Below are 19,281 nucleotides of genomic sequence, written 5' to 3'. Positions count from 1 at the left end.
TGTACCACATGGTACAGAAGGCATATCCTGCTCCCTCGCAGAGAGGTGTTTGTCCATCATGAAAGGATAAATCAGGATGCATTCTCTTGATGGTACCAGTAAGAAGGTAGATGTAGGTTTCATCCATGATAAAGACATAGTGGATACCTCCCTCAGGTAGTGGGAGAAGAGTGGACGGATTGAGAACTTGACATCTTTGTATGGTGATGTTGTCAGGTAATAGGAGGTGACATTGAAGGCGTAGGTGTCTTGCAGGAGACACATGCTTGAGTTGTACTTGGTTGATGATGGCAGAAATGTCATGAGGGGCCAAGACAACTAGAGGGTGGCCAAGGACCAGGTCCGCAGTTCTTTCAATTAGTTCTCTTACTGCAAAAACGGCCCGAAGGCAAGAGGGGTTCCCTCTGGCCACAATATCCAGCTGGCAGGAGAAAAATCCAATAGGCCTTTGACGGCCTCTTAAGTCATTTGTTTGAGTAAGGACTCCTGTAGCGTGGCCTTGTCTTTCAGAGACAAACAACTTGAAGAGTTTGGTATAGTCTGGTAGGCCTAGAGCAGGAGCAGATGCAATGGTACGTTTTAGTGTACAGAAGTTGTCTTGTGCTTCATTGGTCAGGCAGAATGGGTCTGACTTGAGTGCATCATAGAGTGGTTGCATAAGCAGAGAGGCTTCTGGGATCCATGCTCGGCAGTAGGAAATGAGGCCTAAGAAGGCACGTAGAGATTTTGAAGTCCTTGGAGGTGGAATATCCAGTACTGCTCTAACTCGGTCACGAGTGAGATGTCTGGTACCCTGAGATAGACAATGTCCGAGGAAGATTACAGTAGGTTGACAGAATTGAAGCTTGAGAAGTGAAGCTTTGCATCCTTGGTCTGCTAAGTAGCAAAGGAGACTAATTGAACACTCTTCAGTTGTAGGTATGTCATCTCCACAGAGCAGCAAATCATCCACATACTGGAGCAGGACAACTTTTGGATGGTCTGATTGCCATGGATCAAGGATAGAGCACATGGCCTTTGCAAATTGACTTGGAGAGTTTTGTGCCCCTTGGGGCATGATAGTCCATGTATACTGTTGCTTTTCATGTGTGAAGGCGAACAGGTATTGACAAATTGGATCCAGGGGTACACTGAAGAAGGCATTGGCCAGATCAATGACTGTGAAGTATTTTGCAGAAGGTGGGACCCCAGAGAGCAGAGTGTGTGGGTTTGGTACAATAGGGGTGTCCAGGACAGTTGCCTCATTCACTGCACGGAGATCCTGGACCATTCTGTACTTCTCTGGTTCACCTTTTGGAGTCTTCTTCTTCACAGGAAACAATGGGGTGTTGCATTTTGATTCACATTTCACGAGAGCACCCTTCTCCAAGAGTGCTTTGATTTGAATTGAGATAGCTGCAGCTTGAGCTGGTTTTAAAGGGTATTGTGGTTTCCTTGGTAGCTTTGCTCCTGGAATGAGTTTTACCATCACAGGTGGAACTTTTAGGTGACCTATGTCCTCTGGGCCTGAGGACCACAGTTTTGCAGGTACTTGTGTCTTTAGTGAAACAGGGAAATTGGACCTCAGTTCATTTGCTTCCCCATGGGGTTCTTCTAAATGGAGCATCAAAGGCAGGGAGAACAAGGCTGAGGTGTCTGACACAGATAGAGGGGTAGATAATTCTACTTGTCCATCTGGAGTGAAGATGATAGATGCCTGCAGGCGTGAGAGGACATCAGCGCCTAACAGGTTAATGGGGCATGTGGAGGATACCACAAAACGAGCAAGCAAGCTAGGGAGTTGTTAAAGGACTGTGTCTTGGTAGGCCATCCACTCCTACACAAGAGACATCAATATTTGACAGAAATGATGGGTCTGGCAGATCTTGTTCTCGTAGAACACTTCGGGCTGCACCTGTGTCAACAAGAAATGTAGTAGGTTGTCCTTCAATGGGTAGAGTCACAGTGGCAAGTGGCCCCCCCTTATCCCCTGAAGATACTGCCATGAGAGGGGTTAATGCTCAGTAAATCACGCCATGCAGCGGAATAAGTCTTTTGAATTTGAACTATCCCTCGGTAAAAAGGCATAGGTTGCTTTTCTGGGTCAGGGAGTGATTTCATCAGAGCACTAGCCTGAGTAGGATTAAAAGAAACATACTTAGGAGGGGCCTGATCCCCCCGGCCCGTATGTCCGAAAGGATCATCGAGGGAACAGCGAGGCGGAGGCCCCGTGGCATCCGGTGAGCCCCGGTATCCATGAGAGCCGGCCTCCTCATACTCAACTTCGTCTGTGACCAAGACCCCTCTGGGTAGTGGGGCCGCTTGAGGTGTCAGAACCGGGGGGAATGCGGGAATCCCAGATGCTGGGGTGGCCAGTGGATTATGAGCTTGGGGTGAGTAGTCACCGGGAAGTACCGGCATTAGGGGTGCTGGATAACTGGGGGCCGCCATATTGGAGGCGTGAAAGGAAGCTGCGTTAGGGTTAAGGGAGGTAGTGGCGGCCATGTTGGATGTGGGCACATCCGGGGTAGCGGGCGTGAGTGGGACTTGAGGAGTGGCTTGGGAAAGAAGTAGGGATGATTTGGATAGGGCAGGGCCATAGGTTAGGGGAAGGGGTATGGCCAGGCCATCTGGGTAGGGGCTAGGGCGGAACCTGGGGAGGGCGGGATAGCTGGGCAGGGATTAGGGAAGGAGGTGGGACATCCGGGGTACGGAAATTAAGCTGAGGGGGTGGGAACTTGGGCTGTGGGAGGAGTAGGCAGGAGAGAGGATGGAGAGAGATTAGTAGAGGCAGGTGTAGTAGAAGGGACCGGAGTGGGTGTAGTGGGATTGACAGTAGCAAGTGAGGAGGGGTTAGTAAACTGGGTGGATGCAAGTGGGAGGGTAGGATTATTAACGGAGAGAGAGCGTAGGGAAGGAATGACGGATGAAATGGTTGGATTAGACAGAGAAGGTAGTGTAGGGATGGATGAGGATGATGGGAATGATAGGCATGATGAGGGGGAAAATAAAGATCCATCAGAATTCAGGACCGGACAAACAGGGGAAATGACGGGATGGGTGATGGGAGGATTGGAAGTGGGGAACATGGTCAGCTGGCTGTCACTTATTGCTGACTGAACCTTGGGGATGGACATCCCCTGGGCGCCATTTTGGGGCGCTGGCTGAGGGAATGCCCCAGCAACATAATTATTATGATATACATACAATTTTACACCTTTGTGATCTATTTCTTCCTCAACCCAACCTTCCTGCTGAATAGCTCTTGCTACTCTATACCAGGCTTCTGCAGTACGTAGTAAATCATTATCTGTAAGCTTGCCTTTCTTCTCTGTCAGTAATCTACGCCAGCTTTCTGGCTGCAATCTACCACATGAAGGCACAGCAATTTTACACACTTTAGCAATCTTTTCAACTCCCTTAACCATCTCTTCACCCTCTCTATCTTCAACTAGATCACACGCTAGCCAGCCCTTACCGGGCTTTCCCAATCCCTGTCCCATTCCCCCTATAAAAGGCGTCCCAGATATAGAGGAAAGAAGGTTTTAAACAGAGTGTCTACAATGCTCGACTGCCACTTGAGAGGGTGGGTCCCCCCAAGTGCGTCTTCCCAAAACGTAGACTAGTCACTAATTCCGCCTACCCGAGGTAGCCACGGATTGGAGCGAGGTGAGAAGTGTGTGACCAATCACTTCTCTCACAAGAGAAATAGGAGTGGAAAGTGTAAATAACACAGGAAGTAGAGTAAAAAGTAAAAGTAAAGTGAAAGTAGAAACAGACACAGGAGTTTGAATGACTCCTAATTAAAACAACAATTCAATTGAAATACAGTGCATGCATCACAGTTCAAATAAATTCAACAGTAATCCCTTTCCTTTACTCATGTGACCAGAGCCACCTCCCTCAACCTCGTAGTGTCCCCGCTCGGAGAATGACTTCCTCAAGTCTCACTACCAGCGGCCACAGGAAACAGCAACCATCTCCGACCCGAATCCTGTATAACCTCCCTTGTTACAGCGGTCCACTAAGTGTGGCCACCACTATCCCTCACTCCCGTAGCGCCCCTACGGACCCACCCGTAAGTCTCACTACCACGTGGTGCTGGAGACAGCAATGCCTGCTTGAATCCACCCGCCACAAATAAAATTGGAATGCCACCAGCCTCAGCGCTCCAAGCTGGAGGGTACCACCTCTCTGCAAGCAGAGTTATGTGCACAATGAGGCTAGCTAGGCTATCAAAGTGACACCATGGGGAATCCCCAGGAAGCAATGAGTCTACACCCCTCCACAGATTCCCCCCTCCTCTTTTTCCTTACTGCTGCAGCTACCCAGCACCTAAAAGAGGTAAACAGGCAAAGAAACTTCCACAGGTCCACCCCCCTTTTTCCCTGCAGCCACAGCCACGTGGCTCCTAAAAGGGGTAAACAGGCAACAGAGGACCCCCAGGCAAACACCCACAGGTCCACCCCCCTTTATCCCAAAAGGGGTAAACAGACAAACAGAGGACCCCCAGGCAAACACCCACAGGTCCACCCCCCTTTATCCCAAAAGGGGTAAACAGACAAACAGAGGACCCCCAGGCAAACTACCACAGGTCCACCCCCCTTTATCCCAAAAGGGGTACACAGATAAACACTCTACCTGGGCACTTAAGCTAAAGACAGACCAATACAAACACACCCAGGCAACAGATAGACTAAATGCAGGTAAACAGGTGGGTAACAACAATAAGGCACCGGGCAAGATATTACCTGTCTTTGATGTCCTCCCGGTAGCAGTCACAGACACTGGGACGGGTCAATCAAAGGGGCTGGAACATACCGGGATGCTGCAGGCTCAACCGTGTATTCAGAGGTGATCAGTCTGCTTTCCTTCCCCCAGGATTCCTCCGTCCAGCAGCGTCTTCCTTAGGACGGCTTACCGGCCAGAGGCCATAGCCCGGTGCCCCACGTTGGGCGCCAAATTGATATAGATTATTTTAAATAAACAAATATGTTTAAATGTCTATCTGTTCCTGTCCAAATCTGAGATGATTAAATTGCGTATACGCAGAAGTAAATTCACACTGACACACGGAGTTCAGGTTAAAAGCACTTCGAGAAAATTTAATGGCATCTGGTTAAAAAGCGGGCTCGCAGACCCTTATAAGAGCGAAATTGCATCATCATTGAATATCAAGATAACAACAAATAAACATCATTAATTGGATTAGGTTAAGTGGTTATGTCAATGTCCACCCATCAATATTATTAATTGGCTCAAGTACTAAGTGGCTGGCTAGGTGTCCTCCCACTGGGAGGTGGCGTCATTCTGGACCAGGGTGTGGACAGATGGCTCAAGCGCCATCTTACCCAGCACGAGGTTTACTCGGTGTGAAGGGGGGCTTGGGCGTCATTTTGGGTAGTTAGTGATGTCAGACTCTGGCTCAGGTTCAGGGTCTTTTTTATGAAAGAACATTTCATTAGGGCAGTTTTCTCATGGCCTAGCTATAGTATACTTTGTTTCATATTACAGGAACTTGATAATTCCGGTGTTAGTCATGTCCTTCTAGGAAATACATTCTCTATTCAATATTCTAAATGCTGTTAGGAAAATCTGTCATGTAATGTAGTTAAAATGGAGTTAGTACAAAAATTCAATACAGGATCAATAAAGGTTTTTAATAATTCTACATCAGTGGTACCATAAAAACTACAGCATGGTTTTCCTTTAATGAGAAAATAGTGGTTTATATACAAAGCACATGCTATTTAAGAGCATAAATAAACCCATAGGCTTTTAAAAAATAACTTGGGTATTTTTAGAAGACTTTATCAACTTACCGTTTAGAAAATATATAGTTACATAATTATTTGAATACACCTCAGTTGACAGTTAGTGAAAATAATTGTTGGTTTCTTCCATTAATTTCTTAATTTAGAAAGTTTTTTGGATTACTTTAAAAAGAAGTAAACAGAACATGTGATCTATTCTTTAGTCTTGGCTAAGTGTCATGGCAAACGGAGTGCCAAGATTAGTCATCACTGTTCTGTAGTAGGGTATATATAGTTCATGTAGAAAAAGTAAGTTACTTGTCAGCAGGTGCCAAGCTGGTTATTTATATTTTTTTACAATTATAACTAAACCCCAAAATGTAAATGTTTGAACTATACTCCATACTGTTGTAGATGAATGTGAATCCTTATCACATTTATCAACTAAATTTATAATAATGTTCTTAAACAAGTAGGTCAGCATAATGTAAAACCAACACAGCGATATTATTATAGAAGAGAATGAAATACTCTCCCTCCACTAATTAGAAAAACATGTACTGGCTGTTTTAGTGACAATATATTGACTATACATCATTAGACGACTATTTTTGGTCTCTTGCATCTTAGTCAATATCTATCTAAAGTCAGTGGTATGTGGCCTGTTATTTATCTCTAAAAGAGTGTTAGTACTTCCTTGAGACACAAATTTCTCTGTTCATCTTCCATCTCAGAAGAACATGTTTTGGTTCTATTGTAGAATGTCTTAAGGATACAATATTGTTTATAATTTACTGTGTTTATAGATTAGTTTACATTTACTACTACTAAAATAGCATTCAGTGGGTACTGAAGTCACCTAAACATTACTGATAATATGTGCCTTCCAGTAGTGGAGCTAGAATTAAGAGGGCCATGGTGCAAGAATTTTCTATTTTTGGGGAGCATCCTTTAGCACAGGAGTGGCCAAAAGGTAGATCTCCATCTGTCATACAACTCCCACAATGCTTTTCTAGCTGGGGATCTATCATGTGCCCATTCTTGTAGAAGTGGATTTGTGAGTAGCCTTCATGTACAGGTATGCATGTATTTGTGTGTAGTGTAGTTGTATGTTTGTAGTACTGTTGCTATTTAAAGCAGTGGTGTACTTGTGTTTGTGTTTGAATGTGATTTTATGTAGCGTTGGTGTTTGGTTGCTGGGATGTATGCACATACACTGCTTCACAGATACACACACTGACACATACACACAGATACACACACCGATACACACTGACTCATACACACACATAGATACCCACGACATACGTGAAAACAAGAGAAATCTGAATGTATCCTTCCTGGTAAAATTGTTTCTAAATACCTTAATAATACACATGATGCATACACACAAATACATACACACTGACAAACAGATACAGATGCACACATGTACACACATTGACACGTATACACACACAGATAAAACACATGTACACAAAATTAACACATATATATATATACACACAGATAACACAAAGATCACGTTACACATTTTTAGCCATCGCCTGCTTCCATACCCTTTTGGTGCAGGACGGTAACTTACTTAGGGTCAAGTGGCATCTGGTTGAGTCTGATTGGAGTCCGGTCCAGGGTATCTCTCCTCTCTGACTCATTTCCTCCCAGCATCACAGCTTCACACTAAGCAGGGGGCCCGGTCACGCTGTTAAAGGACGGCAGCACCTGGCCAGGTCCTTGATCAAAGATGGCTAAGGGGTGGCGTTACGTGCATGGGCCATCCAATGGGCGTCTTGAACTTGCGGGCCACGGTGAAGCCACACCGTTGGTATATCCACCACTGTGCCTTCGGTAACACCTTCAAAACAAAATTGTCCCTCTCTAATCATTTTAAATGACAGATGAATTGTACTTCCATTTATTTTTTATATTTTACTCTATACTGATATTAGTATTCCCTCATGGATTTATCAAAAATATTGCTGACGACAGAAAATTTGCTGGAAGTCTTTAAATGAGCAGCTTTTATGTTAACACACTCTAAGCAGCATAACTTTAACAGCTTGTAGTGGTTATGGTGCTATGTGTCTATGATTGCCATCTAAGGTTGGATAAATGGAATGACTTTGATAATGCGTTAGTGTAATTTCTGCTTTATGGTGTGTTTGCTAGATATACAAGAAATAGTGGAAGTGCACTCAACCCTTTATCCAGGAATCCAGGGTGCTCCAATAGACAAGTCCCAGTACCAAGAAAGGACCAAGTATAAAATTATTAATTGTAGAAAGTAATCCAGGCACTCCAATGAATTCCAAAATTATAGGCAATTTATTAGAACCAGGAACTACACAGCAACGTTTCAACCCCTTAGGGTCTTTATCAAGTGTTTGCAACAGAGAGAGAGCCTTCAAAAGAGGTTGTCAGAAAACTGGGTATGGCGCCCATGGACTCCTATAATAAGCGGTTACAATCCCCAAGAGTACCCCTTAAATGATCTATTTGCAAACGAACAATCCATCATATTTATTTCATTATCTACAATTTTATTAAAGACACGAAGGCTCCTATTATGCATATCTCTTTCTTTATTACTCTCAGCAGCAAAGATAAAGAAATATAAATATATCAAAATGAAAGAAAAAACTGTATAGGCACACAGGCAACCAATCACATAACAGAGGAAGTGACTATAAAAGGCCTGTGTCTCCCACAATCCCCCTCTTTCTTTGCTGCTCTCAGACCAGTTAAGTACTCATTTGCTAAACTCTATGTCTAATCTTTAATTTATTGAATTTCTTTAATTGTATATCTTATATGTTTTGCTGTGCTGTTTGGGGCTTTTGCTTACCTTTGCCCTATCCTGTGCCTGGGTGGTGTGCCCCTGCTGGGTTTCTCCCCTGCTGTCCGGTCAGGCTTTCCCTGCCGTTCTCCTACCTCTCATACCCTTTCCTCTTATTGTGGGACGCCTCCTGGTGGGTGGCCATGTGTGTTGCGGTCGGGGAGGCACTTGCGAGCCTCCGCTCCTAACAGCGGTGGCTCCCTGGGTGCAGACAGGTTGGAGCGCGTGGGTGCTGTGCACGCGTACCTCCCCTGCAGTTTTTTGCTGTATACGAGGTGCTCCTGCCACTGCCTCGTGCGGCGGCCATCTTGGATCGGGGATTGCCGCGATTTTACCGTGGTCTTACTGGGTTCCCTCTCCTCTTACCCGGCCGTCCTCCCCTTACCCTGTCAGCCTCTGGGGTTCTTTTTTCCTGGGCACACCACCATTCAGGTACTTTTGTTTGCTGTTTTATATTTATATATATATATATATATATATAGTCTAATATGCCATTTTTTCCTCCTGTGGGTTACTCAACCCTGTCCTGCTAGGTTAATGCTTTTAATTTTTCTTATTGGGCATCAGCGTACATTTTAAGATTTTTTTTTATTTTTATGCATTTGTGCTCTGCCATGTATAGTGATAGGAATTGCCTGGACGTGTCCAGAGCACATGGGCCTTTTAATTTACAAGTTAACTTTCTTACCAGAGGGACCTGATCTTGCTGTATGTATCTGACTGTTTATTTTATTTATCTTAAATAAATTATATATTTTTCCTTTAGATCTATATGTGTTATTGCAGGCTTGCAAGTCTGTTTTTGTCGAGTAGACAATAAATTTTTATTTTATATACTAACCCTTCTTGCTATGCAGGCTGAGGGTGATGGGCCTGGAGACCGATTTAATGATTTTTTTCCCCAGGGGCAACAGAGCAGTCTGTGACCCCTGGGAGCTTTTGTCAGACCTTACTAGTCTCCAGTATGGCGTGGTCCATGCCATAAAATGTTTTATCTCTACCCTGGGAGCGGAGTCGTCTTCACTTTCCCAGTTTTTTTGATGCAAGCTCCCTTAGTGCCCCTGCGGCTACCCCTACTCTACTGGTTATGGGACCCCCCTGCTGCCCCGCCTCGCCCGGGGCCCGTAAGGCTACGACAAAGGCTTATCACCTCCTCTCCCACTCATTGATGCAGATCCTGCCTGTTATGACGGACTCGCTGAGGCGGTCAAAGATGGCGCGCTCCCATCGCGCATAAGAGCCCCTGGTCGGGCTAAAAAGACCAAACTGTGGATACGGGTTAGACCCCGTACTGAGAGGTCGGTTACCGACTGGAGTGAGGAGAAGGATTATGAGGTTATGGTAGGTGTTAGGGGTCCGACCCCTTCTGGGTTCTCTGGGTAGTCCCCAGTTTTTCTTAACGAATCGGGCTGATAACCTCAATAGCTCTGGGCTTCTCCCTGGAGAATTTCAGGATTTACTTATGGATGCACTGGGTCCCCCACCCCCATTTTTTCTGTACAAAGTGTATGTTCTACTTGATTCCGTTACAGCAGGGAATCTGAACGGCCGGCTGCATCGCCTATTGGCACTATTGGCAAGATTGCTATGGCCGTAATGGCCGAACACCAGAAGGCGATTCTTTTGAAGGTTGACCCCCGATTGGCGAATGTGGCCAAATCCGAACCGGTCCCTCAGCTGAAGGGAGGCTGTTCAGGTGCAGAATTTTTGTCAAGGTACTGGGGTTCTAAGTGAAGACTTTCACGGCGATTGATAAGCCCCAAGTAAATAGGAATGGTTTATTTTGATGGGGCCGGGCGTAATGGGAGCCGCCCGTCTGGCCGTGATTTACGGGACTCGATCCGAACACGCCAAAGCTCCTTCTTCCCTATGCGGGATTTCCACGAACTCTAGCCTCCACACTCCTCCCCAGCAAGGGGGAGAATATATTTTAAGTCCCTACCACCCCGTGGTAACACGTCAGGCAGACGCCCTTCTGATGAATACCCATTGTTTCACCTCCTCCTCGAGAACGGGTGGCGGACAGGTTTGGCCCAGTTTCTACTACAGATGCTGCCTTGACTATAGGCTCATGGTTTCTCCAAGCAGTGCGGGGCTACCGTCTAGAGTTTTTTCTATCTTAGCCTGTTAAGCATTTTTGGCCCCATTGCACTTGCCTGTCAGGGGGACCGGAATCGTGGTTCTCCACGGAGATCCGCGATCTGCTCGCCTTAGGGGCAATTCGAGAGTTGCCCTGTGGTTACCGAGCTTCAGGTCAGCCTAGTCTTGGTACCTAAACAGCGGGGAGGGGTTCGCTACTTCCCCGACCTCTCTGTTTTTCCTTTGGTACCAACACTTCCATTGATGGGCATCCACTGCCTCCGGGATCATCTCTAGGCATCAGATTGGATGGCCAATCTGGAATTGGAGGAATATCCTGTAGCGGTTACTATAAGCACGGAATACAGGGTTTTTTTCTCTGTTTTTGCCTGGCGAAGGAAACGTTCAAGGTTTTTCTAGGGCTACTGTTCGGTCTCTCATCGGCTTCTGGGTATCCCACCATTGAGGTACAAGGGATACCTGTCTGAATATCTACCTAGACAACGTCCTGGTCATGTCCCTGTCCAGGTACCAGTTATGGTTGCATGTCAACTAACCGTTTACGGTGCTTCAGAGTTTGAATTTATTATGAGCAGTTGGGAAGTCGGTTTTCTGTATCCCTCACAGACGGTGGAGTTTTCTTGGGTTTCACGATGGAATTCCATCAGGCTGTTCCTGTTCCTCCCTGGCTCCAAGATGAAAACCATGACGAAGGTAGTCATGTGGACTTTTAGAACAGAGGACCTGGTGATCAGGCATTTCGTGAGGGTACCAGGTAGGCCTGGATCGGCGGGACCCTCTGTGAGCTGTGAATCTTTTTTCTTCCAGAGACGAGTGGTCCGAGAAGATGTTGCACATCAACTGTTTGTAACTCTTGGCGGGAACCTTTTGCTTTTTGCAGTGTTGCCCCAGTTGCGCTAATGACTGCGTTATGCTCTGAGTGGACTGTATGTCAGCGATGAGTTCCATCGACCAGCTAAAGGGCACAAAATCGCGCACGTGGCTATTCGTGGCAGACTTTGTCTTCACAGAGTCTCGGTGACAGCAGAACACATTCCAGGCCTGGACATTTCTAGGGCCGATTGGAATTCACGATTATTAAAGAGTTTCTGGAGACTGGTGCGTATACGCTTCGGTGTTTTTCACGTTTTGCAACGGTTGTGGAAGCTGTTCGAAGTGGATCTGTTGGCATCTTGCCTTAACACCTAGTTGCCAAAGTTTTAGGGCTGGAAGGCGGTACCTATTGACTGTAGCGATTGGCTCGTTCATTCAGGATTGACCAGATACTTGGATGTAGGCCTTCCCTCCATTTGACTCTGTGTTGGTGTTGATTGCTACTCTGCGAAGGTCGCACCCATGGTTTCCTCGATTACGGAGAATGGGAATGGGAACACACTTAGTGGACCAAAGCCTTCTACACCGGATGACGTGACTCCTTTTGGTGCGCTTGGATTATCTTGGACGTTCCGCGATTAACTCCCCGTCTCCTCTGTAACACATGGACGCCGGGTAATCGATCGGCCTTCGGTCACCATGACAAGTGTGGTCCGGTTGATGCGTGGGACTAACACTGGTTTCCGTATCTAACCCTCGACATTGGATTTGGGGATTTTTCTTTCCTAGTTGGTCAATATCCTTCGTAGATCATCTATGTAGAGGATTCACCTTGCTATGCCACCTTGAGCTAGAAATTTTACCCTACGTTCAGGATGTTTTTGACGCTATGGCCGGTGGGGTGTCTGAAGACTTACCTGGAGGTTATGCAGCCACTACGTTCTCCGGACCGTGCACTTTGTTCTTTCCTTCTGGCACTCCCCACCTTTCCTTCTGGCACTCTCCACTCCTACATTGGCGCAATAAGTTTAATGACTACTATGTTGGCTGGTATCGACATGTTGTTTGTTGCATCCCACTTGGTACATGGAGGTATGACGTCCAGGGCCTCAGAGGACGGTTATCGTTTGGAGGAAACGTTACCGGCTGTTGTCCGGTGGCAAATGTCGAGTTTCGTGATTCTCTATTTCAGGCCGTTGATCACATTGCATCTCATATGGTGGCTCAGCTTTGAACTTGCATAATAGGAGCCTCCGTGTCTGTAATAAAATTCCCAGATTTTACTATTAACACTACGTAAAGTCATGATTTTATTAAAGACACGGAGGCGAGTATTATTCCCACCCACCCTCCTGGTGTTGGGTTTTGGGATGAAATGCTGTTGGACTTTCAGGTATGTTGCAATCCAGTCTGTTTATTGTATGTGTTTATTGTGTATATTTACTGAAGCAGTTTCAATTTTTCATGGTTTGGTACTAATGGTAATTTTCTATATTCTAGGTTTGAGTTCCTGGGCTGCTCCTGATTAATTTATTTGGTGAGTTTCAGTTTGGAGTTTGGATTTTACCATATTTCTCTCTCTTTTGTAGCTTGAAGTTCGGTTTGTTGCTGTTTCCTGTTCTTACCGGTGTGTGTGATGTCGGTTCATGTTTCCTGGTCTTCGGTTCGCAAGAAAGAGGGGGATTGTGGGAGACACAGGCCTTTTATAGTCACTTCCTCTGTTATGTGATTGGTTGCCTGTGTGCCTATACAGTTTTTTCTTTCATTTTGATATATTTATATTTCTTTATCTTTGCTGCTGAGAGTAATAAAGAAAGAGATATGCATAATACTCGCCTCCGTGTCTTTAATAAAATCATGACTTTACGTCATGTTAATAGTAAAATCTGGGAATTAATATCCATTTTGCCAGCACCTTTAAGAATACCATTCTAGATTTAACAATGTGAGCACCCTTCTGGCAGTCCAACAGTTAATGTTTATGTCCTATTTTAGTACAAAAATCAACACATCCTGTAAAACTTGACGTTTCTAATTTGCAGCTTTGGAAACTGCTGAAACCTGGCGTTCCATTAGAATCGCGTATCTCTAAGCAGTGGTGCGAAATTGGTTTCCAAGGCGATGACCCAAAAACAGACTTCAGAGGAATGGGTCTCCTGGGACTATACAATTTGGTGTAAGTATTCTAAGTAAACTAAGGAAGTAGTTTATAAAATTATGGTACAAATTTCTGTGAACGAAAATGTTAGTTGATTGCAAAATTTGAGTTAAGAATTCGTCAATAAATTGTTACAGGATTTGATCTAGAGGATTTTAGATCAAAGTAGCCAAACTGGAAAAATCCTCCAACTTATCTGTTTTTCCAGTTCGGCTATTGTGGCCTCAAACTTAAAGGCACACTATAGTCACCAGAACACTACAGCTTATTGTATTTGTTCTTGTGAGTATAATCATTCTCTTCAGTTTTTTTTACAGTAAACACATCAGAGAAAATGCATTGTTACATTACAGCCTAGAGATACCTCCACAGGCCACTCCTACAATGGCTACTAGAGGTGCTTTCTGGGGCAGTGCTGCACAGAGACACTGAACTTTCCTCATAAGGATGCATTGAGATGCTGATTGGCTAGGGATTTGTTTGACTTGGCTCTGCTCCTGATATGCCTCCTTGACAGTCTCAGCCAATCCTATAGCAAAGTATAGTGATTGGCTCAGAGAATCACTTCTGATGATGTCAGCTATGAATTCAGATCAGGGGCTGAGCCAGAAGCAGCACACTTGAATAAAAGTAAGAGTTTGCTATATTTATGGAGGCATGGGAGAGGCCGAGGAGCTAGATGGTGGGTTTACCACTATAGGGTCAGGAATACATGTTTGTGTTCCTTTAAATTTATCCACAAGTCTTGTTTATAAAACACTTTAAAATATGTACAATAATGTTGTAATTTTATTTATTGTTACATTTTCTAGGTACTTTGCTGAGAAAGAAACACCTTCAGCACTGCAAATACTTTCAGATTCACTTCAACCAAAATCCAGGTAAAATGATCCTGTATTCCTACCACTTCGGTGGTTTAAAGGAATATTAACATTCTAAACTAAATGTTGTATTGTTTAAAAGTGTGCATCTAATCAGTGAATTCTGGTAAATTGAAAACCTAAATAGCACAATTAACAATAAATTGCTTGATTAAGAAAAAATTGAGGGTTATTCTAGCCTTGGTGAAAAAATAATCTAAACTTTATTAAAGACAGTTGGTGAATATTTGCTTATACCTTCTTTACGGACACCTCCAGCAGCAAAGCAACAGTTAACACAGATAGGAAAAAACAACCAATCAGAAAAGGGATAAAGCAAATAAAATCCTCAACTGGAGGTTCCCATTTCCTATTTATTTTATGAGGTAGAGCAGGAGTCAAAACAACAGTAACTGCAAAAAGCCGTAGTAACCTTTTTACACTGAAAAGAAAAGACTTGTGAAAGTAAACTGTAATAGACTGGTTGTCGCAACAACACAAAACAGTCACAAACCAGATTGAACAGTAGCATAATATGAAAACTTAATATAACTCCTGCAAACAAAAGCTATAATAATATCCCACATAATATAAATAAGAAAACAAAAACATAGGGTGGGAGACAATAATATTTAGATTATTTCTTCGCTATGGCTAGTATAATTGTGACAGGAGGCTTCATATTTGCATTTTTAACATGGATAAAATTGTGACCCAAAATGTACACCACTAGTGGATACAATCAATACATAAAAAGGTAAAATGACCCCTTTTAGTACACTGCAGAAGGTAAAAAGACAATATGTTAAAGATTGCAATCTACAAAAAATACAGAAAAGAACAACAAATAGTGTAATACTATTAAATACCCTAAAAAACGTTTGTGGATAGATTGCACTCACAAACTGGAATTTGAGAACAGGCATATAGCAGATTAAAATACTGCGGCACCTTCTTTCCTTTACTCCATCTCTGAATATAAAGGAAAAGAAACAAATGCATAGTGTACAACTGTATAAAGATATCATCAAAATGTATTACTGTAAGTTGCACTCACAAGATAAAATCAGTTGATAAGCTCATCAGAAAAAACACTTTACCCAATCCAAAAGGAGAAAAAACAGATCTCTGGAAGCAGCGTTGAGATGGTTCAATTCCCAAGGTAAGGTCAGTAGTAAAAATACAAATAAATAAAATAAATATAAATAGAATAAAATTAATTCAAATAAACTGTCTCTCCTTGCCCTACGTGTTTAGTCCAACTGGGTACTTCATCAGAGTATCCACAGAATCAGCGTTTTTTTTCCTTTTGGATTGGGTGAAGTGTTTTTTCTGATGAGCTTATCAATTGATTTTATCTTGACAAGCAGGATCGTCACACATTGACGTTTCAGAAAGTAGAGAGTCCGTAGGTTCATTGAGAAAGATAGAAAAGCATATGCCTCAGAGGCTGCCATTCCTGAAGAAAAGCATCCACAGTCAGGCACAGGGGATCCGGAAGCCAACTAAAGAACAGGTCCATCTGGAGGTGAATAGATCAAGATGAAGAGGATCATGCCACTGATTCAAGCAGGGGCGTATTAGCCGCGAGGCAAACAAGGCATTTGCCTTGGGCGGCATTTTCCAGGGGGCGGCAAAAAAAGCCGCCCCCCAAATGCCCAAGGCAAATGTCTTGTTAGCCTTGCGGCTAACAGACATGCTGGGCTGCTTCTGGGCGGTCGGGCGGCGCTGCTGGGCGGGCGGCGAGGGAGCACTCCCCCTGAGCTGTCTGCTCAGCTCCCTCGCGCGCCGCACAGTGAGGCTGGGAGCCGGAATATGACGTCATATTCCGGCTCCGCCTCCCAGCCTCACTGTGCGGCGCGCGAGGGAGCTGAGCAGACAGCTCAGGGGGAGTGCTCCCTCGCCGCCCGCCCAGCAGCGCCGCCCGACCGCCCAGCAGCCACTGGACCACCAGGGAGAAAGATGAACCCCCCCAGCATTCCCAAAGGTAAGGAGGCTGGGGGGGTTAAAGTAAAAAAAAAAAAAAAAGAAAAGTGTTAATGTGAGTGTGTGTGTGTGTGTCTGTTAGTGAGTGTGTGTGTGTGTCTGTTAGTGAGTGTGTGTGTGTCTGTTAGTGAGTGTGAGTGTGTGTGTGTGTCTGTTAGTGAGTGTGTGTCTGTTAGTGAGTGTGTGTCTGTTAGTGAGTGTGTGTCTTAGTGAGTGTGTGTCTGTTAGTGAGTGTGTGTCTTAGTGAGTGTGTGTCTGTTAGTGAGTGTGTGTCTTAGTGAGTGTGTGTCTTAGTGAGTGTGTGTGTCTTAGTGAGTGAGTGTGTCTTAGTGAGTGTGTGTCTTAGTGAGTGTGTGTCTTAGTGAGTGTGTGTCTTAGTGAGTGTGTGTCTTAGTGAGTGTGTCTGTCTTAGTGTGTGTGTGTCTGTCTTAGTGTGTGTGTGTGTATGTCTTAGTGTGTATGTGTGTCTTAGAGTGTGTGTGTGTGTGTGTGTCTGTTAGTGTGTGTCTGTTAGTGTGTGTGTGTGGGTGTCTGTTAGTGTGGGTGTCTGTTAGTGTGTGTCTGTTAGTGTGTGTGTGTGGGTGTCTGTTAGTGTGGGTGTCTGTTAGTGTGGGTGTCTGCTAGTGTGGGTGTCTGCTAGTGTGGGTGTCTGTTAGTGTGGGTGTCTGTTAGTGTGGGTGTCTGTGAGTGTGGGTGTCTATGAGTGTGTTTGCCTGTGAGTGTGTGTGTGTCTGCTAGTTTGTGTCTGCTAGTTTGTGTCTGTTAGTGTGTGTGTGTGTGTTTCTGTTAGCGAGTGTGTGTTTCTGTTAGCGAGTGTGTGTTTCTGTTAGCGAGTGTGTGTTTCTGTTAGCGAGTGTGTGTTTCTGTTAGTTAGTGTATGCGTATGTGTCAGTGAATGTGTGTGTGTGTGTGTATTTAGAATGCGGGGCGGGGTAAAGGTTGGGTGGGGGTGGCGCGCGGGGGGGGGGGGGGCGCCTGAGTTTTGTGCTGCCTAGGGCAGCACAAAACCAGGATACACCACTGGATTCAAGAGGCAGATAATCTCCAGGTGCAGCCGCCAGTTGCTGGTGTCTCTCCAATGACTGGAGAACCAATCTGCCACAAGGTTGTCCTGATCCAAAAGGTACTACGTCCTAATGGAGAGATGTTGCTCCAGACAGTACTGGTACAGATCCTTCATAAGATTTGCCAGAACCTTTGGCGTAAAAAATACACAAGCAACGTATACTCTTAATGGAAGCGAATTAGTGATAACAACACAAGAAAAGGACTTGGGAATTGTTATAGACAACAAACTATACAACAATGTGCAATGTCAGTCAGCAGTGGCCAAGGCCAGTAAGGTATTGTCATGCATGAAGAAGGGCATTCATTCTCGGGATGAGACTATCATTTTGCCTCTTTATAAATCACTGGTAAGACCACATCTTAAAAATGCTGTGCAATTTTGGGTACCTGTTCTAAAGAAGGATATTATGGCACTAGAAAAAGTGCAGAGGTGGGCTACAAAATTAATAAACGGAAAGGAACATATCTGCTATGAAGAAAGGTTAACCAATGTAAACCTATTTAGTTTAGAAAAAAGTCGTCTGAGAGGGGATATGATAACATTATACAAATATATTCGGAGCCAGTATACAAACCATTGTGTGGAAATCTATTCACAAACCGGACTTTACATAGGACATGAGGTCATGCGTTTAGACTGGAAGAAAGAAGATTTCGTCTAAGGCAAAGGAAAGTTTTTTTTACTGTAAGAACAATAAGGATGTGGAATTCTCTGCCTGAAGAAGTGGTTTTATCAGAGTCCATACAGATGTTCAAACAGCTACTAGATGCATACTTGCAAAAACAGAATATTCAAGGATATAATCTTTCAATGTAGGGTAATAACTGCTAGATCCAAGGATAAATCTGACTGCCATTCTGGGGTCAAGAAGGAATTTTTTTCCTAGCTTGTTGCAAAATTGGAAGTGCTTCAAACTGTGTTTTTTTTGCCTTCTTTTGGATTAACAGCAAAAAACAAATGTAGGAAGGCTGAACTTGATGGACGCAAGTCTCTTTTCAGCTATGTAACTATGTAACCTTTGAACGTGAACCACCCAGACGCTTTATGTACCACACCTACGACACATTGTCCATCTAAAGAACTGGCGAATAGTGCAACTTGTCCTTAGTGAAGCTGCAAACTGTTTAAGGACCCTGCAATCAGTTCCAGACTGAAGCGATCATTCTTTCAAATTCTAGAGGTTGCATCCAATTCCAGGATGAAGTTTGGAGTCGAGCCAAAACTGGCTTTGCCGTTCCACACCTCCATGTGGGTCAGCCAACAACAAAGTTCGAAATTAACCTCGTTCGTTAAGCGAACAGTCAGACTGTAGGAGGCGTAGATGCTGCACCTTCAGATGTTGCATGACTCAATAGTGCAAAGGACCTGAAAAATTTCCAGGATAAAGGCAGATAGGAGATCTATTGTCCGAGCCGGATCTCGTAGAGTGACACGAGGCCGCCACAGCAGTCGTCTTATCTCCTTCCTGATAGCCATGACCTTGGAGGGCGGGAGCTTCAGTACTGCAGCCACCGAGTCCACCATGAAATCCAGGAACTATATGGACTGGGATGGAGTCAATTTCAACGTTATCTCATTTATGACAAATCCAAGATCCTGCACCAGGCTGATCGCCACTAGGTTATCGTCCTTGAGCATCTCCGGATCCTGAGCCATAAGGAGGATGATGTCCTGGTATACTATGTACCCCTTGCACTTGGAGAAATGCCATGACCGGCTTTAAAAAT

At 44.5% G+C, this 19,281-nt stretch overlaps 1 protein-coding gene across 3 annotated transcripts in view; it reads left to right on the top strand.

Annotated features, from left to right (window-relative positions):
- Positions 1-19,281, top strand: part of ELMOD1 (ELMO domain containing 1) — a 136,686-nt gene that overhangs the window by 103,489 nt on the left and 13,916 nt on the right. For all 3 annotated transcript variants that reach the window (XM_063430210.1, XM_063430192.1, XM_063430200.1), the window contains exons 7-8: positions 13,524-13,657; positions 14,452-14,520. In XM_063430210.1, the coding sequence (XP_063286280.1) occupies positions 13,524-13,657; positions 14,452-14,520 (203 nt within the window). The remainder of the gene's footprint in view (positions 1-13,523; positions 13,658-14,451; positions 14,521-19,281) is intronic.

Source organism: Pelobates fuscus, chromosome 1 (assembly GCF_036172605.1).
Source record: "Pelobates fuscus isolate aPelFus1 chromosome 1, aPelFus1.pri, whole genome shotgun sequence".
Lineage (NCBI taxonomy): Eukaryota > Metazoa > Chordata > Amphibia > Anura > Pelobatidae > Pelobates > Pelobates fuscus.
This window is presented reverse-complemented; position numbering and strand designations above follow the sequence as displayed.